Below are 14,080 nucleotides of genomic sequence, written 5' to 3'. Positions count from 1 at the left end.
ATCCTCTAAATTTGTTGTTTTGGAGATTTAAAATTGCACACAGGCTGTGTTTTTACCTCTGCTTTGAATTTGTACCTGAGCTTCTGCTTACTGGTTAGCAGTTTAATAATGATGTAATTGTACTTCAGAGAAGGGAGCTATCTGTAGGATGGACCAGCACACAGAGCTTAAGCTAGGAACCTAGCTATTTCTCTACATTACCAAAGGTCCCTGTTGTTTCCAAAACCACACTGCATACAGCCAGGGACTGCATATTTTATTTGAATGTCTCTGCACTCCTTTTGAGCATCCTCCTATGTACTTGGTAGCCTATTGCTGCTATTGCTTTCAGGTTTCTCTTCCAGTTTTCACCATTCCTTGTAATCCTCCTTGTTCTTAACTATAGTTTATCCAAGTCTTTTAGAGTAAATGTCAGAGCATAAAGAGACTAGAGAAATGCCAACTGCAAAAGAAGATTGATTATTTTGCCTCAATTCAACTCCTCACCAGGCTACAAATGCTCCATAGGTTACTGGGTTAAGACATCACATTTCAGCTGCCTTGCAACCCATGTATCTGATTATGCAAAAGATTATTTGTCCCTAGACATTAACCCATTTGAATTCAGCATGCATTAGCATAGCAGTGTTGAACAAAGTAACATAGTATGTTCTTTGAGTTTTCTGAGTGGTCGCTAACATTACATGTAATGAGCCATTTCTTTTGTTTTATGCTCTTAGCTGCTATATATCTCAAGGCTAAAACACATATGGGTGAGAAATGTAATACTTTAGAGAGAGGGAAAAATGTGTCTGTCTGCCTTTCTTAATTGGGCACCTGTATATAAAGCATTAGCTATTGACTTGAATTTTTGGCAGGGTGGAATTTTGTCCAACCTTTTCCAATGTATCTCTCCACCACCCTTTTTCTTATCGAAACCATTTTATAAAAGGAATTGAATAAAGTATTTAAAGGGAGGGAAGAGTTAGCCAGTCAAGTGAGGCAGAGAAAAGCTTGGGTATAAATTACAGATTTTATCATCAATCTCTTTTCCATTTTCCTTACACCTTTAGTTTCTTCCTTTATAGATACCAGGGTAGAGGCCTGGGAAACCTTGGAGCTGCAGGGGCCTTGGAGCTGGTGCAAGTTATTCATCTTTGCACATGACCAACTCAACTCATTCCAGCCAGGGGAGTCTTTTTTTTTTTTTAATTTAAAGACCAAGTGAAGAGCTGTTTTAGAAACTCGGTGGAGTGTGTCAACCTTTGCTGTTGGGAAATTTTTCTATCATAAGTAAAAAAATATATATTGTTTTCAAGACAGGGTTCCTCTCTGTAGCCTTGACTATCCCGGACTCACTCTGTAGACCAGGCTGGCCTCAAGCTTACAGAGATCTGCCTGCCTCTGCCTCCCGAGTGCCGGGGTTAAAGGTGTCTACCACACCTGGCTTCATAAGTAAATTTTTATCAGTCTAATCAACATTGTATTTTCCTGATTCTTATCCTTAGTGTGAGGTTACACAGGAAGCCATTTTGGTCTTTATACTTAAAGAGAAAATACGTATTTTTAGCACATAAATTTTCCTGCCTGATTGCTTAGCTTTTGTCCAGTTTAGTGTTTGAGGACATACACAGTGTCCTCACCAGACACTTGGCTGTTGGCTAACGTAGATGGTAAAAAGAGCATCACACAGCCCTTAGCTTGGAAGAGCCCAGAATTTGTTTTCCAACCTCTTAAGTTACTCACTTTGTAATATAGGAATATGGAGGATTGAGCAGGTGGATGTTGCGGAAGGATTTGTGTTTTGTCTCTATCTAATAGGAGCTGTACTTGTGTTTGAAGTTATTAAGCAGAATTTCATACCCCCACCCTCCTCAAAAGAGGTGAAGGGAAGCTGGTCATTGTCCTGTGTGTGAAGGTCATTCTCCTTGGTATTTAGGTCAGGAACGCAATACGTCATCAGCCCCTGCCTGAGCTGTTAAGCTGTGTATAGTCCCAGCCTAGATTTCAGATTCTAGCCACATATTGCATTATGGTTTGATAACATTCACCCACAGAAGTGACTGCAAGAGAATATTCTCAGCCTGTCCAGATCCCTCATGCTTCAGACAGCAGCTCAGTGCATCTTCCTGTTTGGTAGCTCACTTCTTCATTTGTATAACATTTAGTGTACAGAATGGATAAACAGTGAATGTGAGGGCTTTCCTCTCTGAGACAGAGAGGTACAAATTCAAAGCAGAGGTAAAAAAACAGCCTGTGTGCAATTTTAAATCTCCAAAACAACAAATTTAGAGGATTCAGCAGGGGATGGAATCAGAGGAGGGTGTGGTCTGAACACTTCCCCACCCCCAATGCCAGGGTTTACCCCTAAGTCTACCCAACTCTAGGGAGCCAAGGTTTCAGCAGCAGGTTCCAGGAGAGCCATGGGTGTGAGGGTCAGCAAGGCTTTTTCTACACCTGGGCAGTGTGGACAGAACATGCCTGGTGACTGCATGTCTCAGAGGGCCAAGAAATTACAGAGTACGATTTGTGAGCAGTGAGTTATGTAGTTTATGCAGACAAATAGATAAATGGATGCATAAAAGCTACCACTCGAGCAGCCCAAGGAGTCACACTTCACTTATAAGTCAGGTGACAAAACATTCAACAATTCTGATAAAAATCCTATCAAAAGAGAAACTATCACTAAGTCACACATACCAGATTAAACAGGACAGTGGAACAGATGTTAGAAAAGCTGAACAAACAGTATTCATGATTTTTCTTACACAAGAAAGCTGGTTTAGGATTTGTGTAGCACTTGGTAGCTGCAAAGTATTTCAATGGCTAATGTCCAGTATATATATTGATGTGTGAGGGGGAGGCTAGAGGACCAGGCAGATTTGGGGAGGTCACAGAAAGAGTTGCAGCAAGCGAACTTCACCAATCTATAGATGCAGTCAGTCATCCCTTAACACAGGCAACAGACATCTGACTCTAGTGTGTAGACAGAAACACCACCACAACCAACTTCTGCTAGCCATCCTGGAGTTAATCTTATCATGGAACTGAGAAGATCCTGCAGCTCACAGGTGCTGTGGCCTCACCTTCTGTCTGTGGTCCTCTCTGCACCTCTCCACATCTCCTCCAGAGGTCTGAAAACAAACTGACACTCGGTCTTAACCCTGAGTGACATTATGTGTACCTCATTTAACCATTTCACCAGTGAGGAAACAGACTTGAAAAAGTTAAGTGATGTGTCCGACACTAGTCAGCTAACAAGTGTTGGAAACTGATTTGATCCAAGCCTCTCAATACTCTGAAATCAATTCTAACTGTGCCCTCTTTTCTGACTCCCACACTGCCTTAATACATTTCAGGCATTGGCCATCGCTCTGTGCTTCCTTCCCTTGGTCCTTACTAACCGTGCCAGCATCTCTGCAGTTGCTGTTCATTTTCTCCAGGTTATACTCTTGATGTACTGTGGAACCATAGTCAGATTATTTAACATCTCTGAGCTTAGTTGTTTTACTTGTCACAATAAAGAGTCACCTCTGGCAGATTAAGAGTTAATGAGATAAGCTGTGTCAGGGCAGGTAGAACTGCAAAGTGAGTAGTTACGCCCAGTCAAGTCTCCTGCCCCACTTGTTTACATTTAAGTTGCTAAGTAAATTGGTGATCATTCCTCACCAACATCCATTCTTTATTCTATCTATCTATCTATCTATCTATCTATCTATCTATCTATCTATCTATCTATTATCTATCTATCTATTGATCTATATTGAGTACTTTGGGATTTTGAATAATTACGTCTTAGAATTTAGTTTGTCTTGGAAACTAAATTTCAACAGACTGAAGCATCCTTAAGTGGTGATGTCTCTGCAGTCAGTTTTGAACACATCTTTACAGGAGCCCTGGGGCTGGGGATTGAAGAAGTGTTTACTCAGACTTACTGTGGTATTGAGAATGGGAGGGAGAACACAGTCCAATTGTGTGGCCCAGTTTTAGCTTTTTAAAACTGTATAGCCTAGAAGGCCATCTACATCATCCTTTTATACGGGGCAGCAGCATCAGGACCTTGCTAATGGTCACATAGGGACTCTCAGCCATGCTACTCCCTGGAAACAGACTAAATGACTTGCCTCAGTTTGCCGAAGTCCCTTCTGCTGCTCTGTAGGCTCCTTTGCTGAGTGGTACTGCCCGAGGTAAAAGGCCCTTCCCCTGAACCCACTCACTCGGGCCCTCTTAAACGGGATTGTTCTTTGACAGCTCCAGTTGCTGCCCGGTTGAAGCTTCTCTCTTTTCTCCACAGGTCAGTAAGATTGTGTCCAACGTACCTCAGTTGGAGTTTCTAAACCTGAGTTCCAATCCTCTGAGTCTGTCAGTTTTAGAAAAAACATGCGCTGGGTCCTTCTCTGGGGTTCGCAAACTTGTTCTCAACAACAGCAAAGCGTCGTGGGAAACAGTGCACACGATACTGCAGGAGTTGCCAGAGTAAGCCCATGCACGTGTCACCATGCATGTCTCTGCATAGAATTTTCTGCTGATCTTTCATCTCAGAAATTCTATATATATATATATAGAATGAGAAGCTTCAGAAAAAAATGAAATCACTGGAACAAGGGTGTGGGGTGACCTGTTCACCTTTCCAGGGGCAACATAGGATGGCATCCTTCCTGAGAAAATACCCGCAGAAGCATTTGCCATCCAGAGCACCTCAGCCTTTCTCCATTTTAATCTTCTGATTACCCGACTCAAGAATTATGCTTTAGCTGGGCAGTGGTGGCGCATGCCTTTAACCCCAGCACTTGGGAGGCAGAGGCAGGCAGATTTCTGAGTTTGAGGCCAGCCTGGTCTGCAGAGTGAGTTCCAGAACAGCCAGGGCTATACAGAGAAACCCTGTTTTGGAAAAAAAAAAAAGGAATTGTGCTTTAGCCCTTTCCTTTGGAAGGAAAAAAAAAATCTCGGGTCTCTAAAATATGGTGATGTTGAGATGCTTAAGTGCACCTTACATTCTTTTCAATAATTTTAGAAAGAAGTTATACTTTGGGTTGTCAGTTTAGAAATGTTCTGTTCTGTTTGTATGTGTTTATGCTTTTATTCATCCAGAGGAAACCTCTGATAGTAAGAAATAAAGCTGTAGGTTTTTTGATTGTTTAAATATAGAAATTATCCAAGACCCCCAGAATTTCCCCTCATCCCACTTATTGCCCGTAGTTCCTCACTGTCAATCTAATGAGCCTTCTTCACTGGGTAGAGCTTCCAGCATGGCTTCAATTTTTTTGTTTGAGACAAAGCCTCATGAAGCCCAGGCTGGCCTCAAACTCACTCTGTGCTGAGGCTAGCCTTGAACAACTCATTCTCCTTTCACCACCTCTCAGATGCTGGAATCTAGAATGGTTTGTGTGTACCACTAGATGTAGCAGTTGAATTAACTTTTAAACTCAGATGTTACATGCTAACCATGAGACCTTTGACAAGCCTTTAACCTCTTTGGGTTCAGTTTCCTTGTCTGTAAAGTAGACACCATTATATTAATGTTCCTGAAACAAGGCCTGACATAGAATAAGGATTTGGTAGTTACTCTTTCTTTTTATAAACATTTGTCCATGTTGTTTCTGGAATTTTCTTTCATTGCCTTTACATTTTATTAAGACTGTTTCTCCTCAAACACTGCAGACTCTGGCATTCAGGGAAGCAAGGGATTAACCAAGCAGCGGCTCCTGTCAGACTTGCTTCACGCTAGATTTACCTTCCCCATGGTACACTATTTTCAGCTTCAGGAAAATAACTCTATAACACATGCCAGAGTCTTACATATAGTGCATATTTATTCATTTTTAGTTTCTAAGTCAGGCTATCACCACGTAGCCCAGGCTATCCTTGAATTGGTGGTCTTCCTGGTCCAGCCTCCTGGGATCAGTGGTACTTGGATCATTTAGTTATTGAATACATGGCAGTGTGTGTAGAGATCCACCTCAACTACGCTAAACAATTGGCTGTTCCCTCTTCTCTCTGCAGTTTGGAGGAGCTCTTCCTGTGCCTTAATGACTATGAAACAGTGTCTTGTCCTTCTGTTTGCTGTCATTCCCTTAAGCTCCTACACATAACAGACAATAACCTCCAAGACTGGACTGAAATCCGAAAGCTGGGTGTAATGTTCCCTTCACTGGATACCCTGGTCCTGGCCAACAATCACTTGAATGCTATCGAGGAGCCCGCTGACTCCCTGGCTAGGTTGTTCCCTAATCTGCGATCCATCAGCCTCCACAAGTCAGGTGAGACACAGGCTGGCCACCTAGCCCCTTGTTCTGGGTCAGACTGGTCAAGCTCATGCATGGGATATGGTAAAAATGTGTTTTAGTCATAGCTGTGCTGGTAGCGGGGTGGGTTTCCAGCAGGAACCTATGACCCACTACATTAGGACATCCCTCATCTTCATAAGTACTCTAATAAGTCCTCAGGAGCATGGACTTATACTCATAATTTTTATTTTATACATTAAAAGGGTCATATAAAAGAAGTAAAGTGAAATTGATGAATTAGTTATTAAAAGACAGGAAAAGAATTATAAGCTAGATCATTTTAATCTAGATGCAGGATAAGGAATCCCAGTCTCCTAGCCTGTTAAAGTGCTCATTTGTACCTCTTTGATAATTACCTTACTGGTGTTGAATCCCATGCAATACAAAGATGAATGCATGTTAATGATTTTTACTCAAGACCAGCTTTAGATTAGCTGCAAACTTAAGTAGAAAGTACAGATGGTGGCTGTGTATGTACATCTGCCCCACTATCTACCTCCCACAGGCACTCTATGTTTGTAGCAGTCCATCACTGAACTGGTTCTGGCAAACATCTGAGAGTCCATCATCTCCCTTAGATGCACGTGGGCTTTAAGAAACGAACAAAACAGTTGTTCCACGTGGTGTGCACAGAGAAGCTCCGTGCTCTCCCATACCCTTGGTCCACCTGTTTATCCCTCCAGTACTGACCACCCCTGATCTTTGCATTGTCTCTGCACTCCCACCTTTGCCCCAGGGTCATTCATTGTAGTCACACCATGTGGGGCTTTAAATCAGTTTCTTTCACTTAGTAATTCACATGTATGCCCCTCATGCCTTTTCATGGCTTGATAGTTTCTTCTTTTGAGCCCTGAGCAATATTCCATCTTCTAGGTATACCATAGTTTTATCCAGCAGCTCATGAAGGGTTTTTGCTCATTTTCAACCTTGAACAGCTATGAATAAAGCTATAAATATCTGTGCAGATTTGCAAGTGGATATTAGCTTGTGATTTGTTTAGGTAAATAAAAAAAAGCATGATACTTAAACCATACAGTTGTGCTTAGTTTTGTAAGAAACCCCCAAGTCTCAAAGTACTTGTGCCATTTTCCACTTCCTCCAGCTGTGAATGAGCTGTGTTGCCCCCATGCATGTCAGCTTTGGGAGTGGCAGTGAGGTGTGCTTTGCCTTCTAATAGGTGTCTTGGAGTGACCTCAGGAAAGTCTCCATCTGCTGACTTGACATCTATGGTGTCTGTTGAGGGGTTTTGTGCTTTTAGGTATAGTGAGGTTGTTAGCTGGGTCATATATAGTTGGGCCATTAGTTGTGTTGTACTGTTGTAAGACACTATTCTTGGGAACAGGAGAGCAAATACCTCAGATAAGGGACAGATGAAAGACCAAAGTACAGATACCACAAAAGTCCAACTTGATAAACCAATGAGGTTTTTGGGGGGTTATTTATAGAAATATGGGTAAGGGATTACTTACAAAACAGATGACTCAAAGACAAGACCAAAGTCCACCCAGCGTGAGTGTTAGTTCACAAAAACTGGGAACCTGGAACACACTGAACAACCTGCAGGAATCTCAACAATTTGGAGGGTGTCCTTGTTCAAGTGCCTCAGCTGCTCATTATGTTTTCTCCACAGTTGCGCTGGTCTCTGCTTTTGTCAGGTTTATACTCTGCAGTCTTCACTGTTTATACTCTTAGGGAAGGTGGGACCTAAAGAATCTGGTCAGTTTCAGGGACTTCCTGAATTGGTCTTAAGTTGTTTATTTCCTGTCTCAAGGAGCTTGCTTCCCTTTAGGATTTCACTTTCCTTTAGAGTGGTTCCATTGTTCTACCTCTCTATGAACATCCTATTCTAAGCATTTTCCACCAAGATGGAAAAGTTTAGTCTAGAACTAACCGTTAAAAGAAACAGGTTGAATTATTAGTCAGTTTAATTTGGGTTTTTGTTAGGTTATTAGTAATTTGGTTGTAGTTTGGCTCCTAGTTGGGTTGTTTATTAGTTTGTTCTGAGTTGATAGGCTGTTAGTGGTGGTGTTAAGTTGCAGTTGAGTTGCTGTTGAACGGTTTTCAGTGCTGTAAATTGAGCCAAGGACCTTGTTTGTGCTAATCTATTAGTGAACTATATCTCTAGTCTCTTTTTATTTTTTATTTTGAGACAAGGCCTTACTAAGTTACCCAAGCCAGTCTTGAACCAAAGACCCTCCTTCTGAAGAAGCCCCTCAGGTAGCTGGGGTAACAGCCCTGTTCCACCAGACTCAGCTAATTGAGTTTTAAAAGTTCTTGTATATTTCCATCAGTGCATCTTTATTAAACATACCTTTTACCATCACTACCACAACCACCACCACACAGAACCTCCCAATCTGACTTTTACTCTCATTCTTTTGGCCTGGTTTTCATCCTGTTTCTTAAAACAACTATTTGAGAAAATTTGGTATGCCCCCATCACCTCTAACACTCACAGTCCACGAGTCTGCATTCAAGTAAAAGAAGTCAACCAAGTCACTTTTTAGAAAAGTCATAGCATGTACCCTGTTTGCTGAAATTACGACAACCCAATTAGAAGCCATTGATGTGGAATAGGAAATGGGAGGATATTGGAGACCTCCTCCCCGTCTGTCCTTCACTACTGAGCTCACAAAGATGAGAGAGGCTCTGGAAAATGGAAAATGGAAAATGTTTGTTGTTTTAGTTGCTTACTTTTGAGAGAGGGTCTCTCTATCCTGTCCAAGCCTTGAACTCCAGATCCTCTTGCTTTAGTTTCTGAGCCAATGAATCTGGGCAAGCAGCACTGGGCCTGTTATCCAGGGAAGTTTTTTGGAGTTTAACCATATCCCTCTGTCCTAGGAGAGGGACCAGCATCTGACTGGCTGCTACCACCCCAGCATTCCAGGAACTGTTGGTAGCTGCTTGTCTGTGTTTATCTTCTTCCTTTTGTACTTTTCTGATTTTACTTAAATAATGTCTTTTATTCAAATAGGTTTGCAGTCCTGGGAAGACATTGACAAACTAAATTCATTCCCCAAGCTTGAAGAAGTGAGGTTGCTAGGAATTCCTCTTCTGCAGCCGTATACCACTGAGGAGCGCAGGAAATTGGTGGTGGCCAGGTGTGTTGCCCTGCTCTCATCTCTGCCCTTCTGAAGGGACATTAAAGGGACAGTGCACTCTTGGGGGAATTGTGGGTTGTCCCTTCTCCTGAGCAGGCAGTGTCCTCTCAGAGGAGCTGTGGGTTGTCCCTTCTCCTGAGCAGGCAGTGCTTGCACTGGTAGAGCTCAGGTCTGTATAAAGGAAAGTACTGTAGTGAGCAAGACATAGCTGTCCTGCTGAGACCACTGGGGGAAATTCTCCTGTAAATATATGTTTTGCCCATTCATTTTTAAATTCTTAGAACATTTGAAAGCTCATTTTGGGTGATGAGGTGAAAGACTGTTGATGGAGAGTCATCTGATGTAGGTATCCTGATTTCTTCTAACATGTGGCCATAGAGAGTGCACCTGTACCCAGAAATGGAGCCAGCTCAGCACCATCTGTTTTCTAGTTAAGACTAATGGCTGTCACTATCTTGTGTGTGCTTTCTGTCTTCTCTGTCCCTGATGCCCATCTGCACACTGTGCAACCTCCCACCAGTGTGTATGTGCTTACTTGAACTGTCAGCAGAGAAACAATTTTGACTAAGATGAAAATGGCCCCGAGGCTTTGCTTTGCTCTCTGCATGGACCCCACACAGAGCTCTTAAAGGACAGGCAGTAGGCTTTGAGGTTTCTACAGAAGAGGTCCTCCTTCAGCACAGTATTGACCCTTGTGCCCAGCTAATGCCCAGCTAATGCCCAGGCCCACATTACCATGCAGGTATTTCTTAGCACAGTCAGAGGACTCAGTGTTCCCTCATGGGGAAGCCTGAGTCTCATGGTAGGTAGGCTCTGGGCTTTATGTTCCTCCCACAGTTCTTTTACAAGTATAAGGTGACTCATGAGTTATATATTCATATTATACATACTGCATTTGAACTTGTGCCATTTAACATGGTAGCCACCAGCCTGGGTGTCTGTGAGCACTTGAAGTAATATCTTGGCTAATTTGAATTATAAAACAGACACAGGATTTCCCCCAATTTATATGAGTAAGAGACTATAAAAGAGCTTATGACTTACTTTTTAAAATATTGATTACATGTGGAAGTGCTTATATTCTTGTTATATTGAATTTTATAAGATATAGTGTTAAAATTTTACCTTTTTTTTTCCTCTTTAAAATGGAGCTGGAGAGATGGCTCAGTAGTCAAAAGACTCGCTGCTCTTCTAAGGCCCAGAGTTCTGTTCCCAGTATTCATGTAATACCCATGTCAGGTGGTATACAACTATCTATAACTCCAACTTTAGGGACTCTGTTACTCTCCTTGGGCCTCTGTAGACACCCCCACATGTGAGTGCATACACAGACATGGACACAAGTATATTAAAGGAAAGGTGTGAAGTGGGGCTATTAGGTACTATAGACCCACAGCTTGGGTTGAATTCCATCCACCTGTGTTGGAATGTGTGTCCTAGCATTGTGCTCTGAGAGATCAGGTTTAAGACAGAGCATCCGGTCCACATCTGGAAATGCAGCACTTTGGCATTCTTTTGATGACCTTACTGTACATCAGTCTTCACACAAGAGCAAGGCCCCTCCAGCTGTGTCCTTCTAAAAACAATGACCAGTTGTTTTATTTCCAGCTCCTTAAAATGTCTTTATTGTGGTTCTAACTTACAGATTGCCCTCCGTTTCCAAACTTAATGGCAGTGTTGTCACAGATGGTGAGCGAGAGGATTCTGAGAGGTTTTTCATCCGGTACTATGTGGATGTTCCACAGGAGGAAGTGCCATTCAGGTAAAGTAGGCTCTGTAGAGCACCAGGCCATTGAAAAGCTGTTGCCTTGGGACAAGATCTGATCTTTAGATCCTAGAGGACTTTGTAAGTAGGTTTTAAAGAGAAAGGGAAAATACAAAAGCAGACATCTTCTTTTCTGTAGTAGCATGCTTCTCAGCCTGTGGGTCATGAGCATGGAGAAGGCTCAGTGGGTAACAGTGCCTGCTGAGAAAGCATAAGCACACATGGGAGTCGGGTACATAGGCCACAGTCTTAGCCATGATGGGGGACAGGAGGGGAGGCAGGAGAGTTGGAAGCTCTTGGGCCAGCAAACTTGACATACATAGCTTGGATAAACAGCAGTGAGGCTGTCTTGAGTAAGGCCTGACACCTGAGGCTGTCCTCTGACCTCCACATGCACACTCTGAAGTAATGTACATCCAAAGCCACATATGCACACACACATGCAGGAAAGGAGAGAAGATGGAAAGTGTCCTTGAAGTATTAAACAGAAAAGAAAAAAAGAGATAGCTGGGCATGGTTGCACATAACAATAATTCCAGACCTCTGGAAGTGGAGGAGGCTATTGGACCAGGACGTCAGTGATACCACGATTAGGAAGGGAACCCCTATCTTGGAGGAGGGTAGGGCAAGAGAAGGAAGGGAGAAGAAGAGGAGGAAGAAGAAGAGGAAGAAGAGGAAAAGGAGGAGGGGAGAGAGAAGAGGAGGAGGAGGAGGTGGTGGTGGTGGTGGTGGTGGCGGTAACAACTGAGTTTGGTGGTTTACATATGTAATCCTAGCATTAAAGAGTCCAGTAGGAGAATTGGGTGTTGAAGGCTATCCTTAGCTACTTAGTGAGTTTGAGGTTAGCAAGGGCTGAATGTCTTCAAACAAACAAACAAACAAAACCCCACTATGCACCATTAAATAGAAAACTCCCAAGTAGCAAAAACAGCAACAGGGAATCTTCAAGGCTTACACTAGACTATCCCTCACTAGACTAGCAGGAGCCCTTCCTCCCTAGACCAGGTTTCAGCAGCAGGGCAGACATAAGGGAGGGATGTAAGGCAGGTTGAATGTAATATCTGCAATGCATCTGACTCGGACTCATTCCTGCTGGACGGACACGTTTTCTCCTCAGAGGAATTAGTATTTACAGTCTAATATTTGTGACTAAAAGTGATGAGCATTCTATAGGGCTATAAATTTGCATAAAAGTATTTTTGTGATTATTTAGAAATATTAAAAGTCCTAAGTATTTAAAAATACAAGAGAAATTAAATATTCTTAAGATTCTATAAATGACCTTAGAGCAGCAAGCTGGAGGGAGGGGGTATTTATCATACGTTTTAATGTAGACTATACACTTGAGGTTTAAATGAAATGGGAAAAAAATTAAATCCATGGCTGGCAAGGTGGCTTATCAGGTAAAGGGTCACAGTACTCGCCTCCAAGCCTGACAGTGGGAGTCTCCCCCCACAGAATGGAAGGACACAACCCCGTCCTTCAGGTTGTGACCCCCCCACACACACATACATCATGACATGAGCACCAGTTGGTGCACCTCCCCCATACACATGTCCAGACACACACACTTGCACCAACATACCCAAACATACATACATACACATTCACAGGCACATATGCACGCACATGCAGGAACTTACAAGCCATGCTAACACACAAAATAAATAAATCTTAAAGCTAAAGTATGACCCAGTATCTATTCCATTTGGCAAACTTACTAATACCTGTAGATAAAGCTGTGTAGGTACAGAAATAGATAAAATTGTTTTCTGTCCCTAATGGTATAATTATCTTGATGTGCATTTATTCGTCTGTAATAGTGTTCTAGAATGAAAGCCATAGAAATCAACCTTGATTAGCTTTAATCAGCAGAGAAATGTATTATAAGGATATTGAAAGACTTGTTAGGCAGGACCCAAGAGAAGTACAGACAGCTCCTGTTTGATGCGTCACCACTGGCACTGCTGTCTGTGGACACCACAGTGCAGCTGTGTCATTGGCCAATGATTTTTCTCATTTAAAACTCTATTAAGTACTTACTGCATAACTGCTGCCATTGTAGAGGTAGTTGATGAGGACAGCCAGAGGCCCCATCTTGTTTCTCTCCCATTTTAACCCAAGGTCTTATTGGCTTTCACTTTGACCCCAGGCTGGCCTTAAACCTAGGCCTCCCCCTTGTCTCTGCCTCCTAAGTATGAAAACTACAGAAGAATGTGGCCAAATTCTTGTTTTAACCACATGGTTAAAACTACATGGATCTTTTTATGCATTTTCTTGAATTTCTTTTGAGAAACATGAAACATCAGACTTTGCTTATTTATTTTGTTTTTATAGTGGACGCTGGTGCTGAGGAGGAAACCTGGGTTTCCTGGGTGAGCATTTTCTCCCTGACCACATCCCCAGCATCCCAGTCTTCACACTTTCCCCAAGTAGAAACCACACAGCAAAAGGAACAAGAAGGAGCTTACTTCTTACACTTTCCAGCATCTAGGTGTTCCTTTCCCAGTTGTACAAACCACGTCCTTAATGTGATTGTTATGCACATGGAGATGAGTTTCTGGTTAGTCTGGGTGCTCACTCCTTCCTTCCACCCCCTTTCTGTTTGCTCACAGCCTTCTTTGACTTCAGGCAGTACAGTTGGAGCCAGCTGTTTGTGTTGGCATCTGCACCCTTACTAGTTTTACATATCTCTGCTTTTATTCTTAGACTTGCAATCCCTTTAGACCTGGTAGTACAGGAAGTCCTAAAGAGAGCCTCTGGGTTCCATCTACACCTAAATATGACTCATCTATTTCCCCTGGCACTTAATCACCTACCTTGGCTAACATTTCAGCAAACTTTTTTGGGTGATACATTTGGCCTGGTGATGTGTGAAAATAGCATGGGTAGCTGTGAGGTGCAGTTTCCAGAAGGACACTATTCTGAGGGCTAAGGTTTGAAACCTT

General features: G+C 42.5%; 1 protein-coding gene across 5 annotated transcripts in view; it reads left to right on the top strand.

Annotated features, from left to right (window-relative positions):
• The window catches only part of Tbcel (tubulin folding cofactor E like), a 57,338-nt gene that overhangs the window by 24,465 nt on the left and 18,793 nt on the right, over positions 1-14,080 (top strand). For all 5 annotated transcript variants that reach the window (XM_031343142.1, XM_031343140.1, XM_031343138.1 and 2 more), the window contains exons 4-7: positions 4,274-4,455; positions 5,983-6,239; positions 9,241-9,367; positions 11,013-11,129. In XM_031343142.1, the coding sequence (XP_031199002.1) occupies positions 4,274-4,455; positions 5,983-6,239; positions 9,241-9,367; positions 11,013-11,129 (683 nt within the window). The remainder of the gene's footprint in view (positions 1-4,273; positions 4,456-5,982; positions 6,240-9,240; positions 9,368-11,012; positions 11,130-14,080) is intronic.

This window comes from Mastomys coucha, unplaced genomic scaffold, assembly GCF_008632895.1.
Source record: "Mastomys coucha isolate ucsf_1 unplaced genomic scaffold, UCSF_Mcou_1 pScaffold23, whole genome shotgun sequence".
Lineage (NCBI taxonomy): Eukaryota > Metazoa > Chordata > Mammalia > Rodentia > Muridae > Mastomys > Mastomys coucha.
The sequence above is the reverse complement of the archived record's forward strand: the minus strand, read 5'-3'. Positions and strand labels throughout refer to the sequence as shown.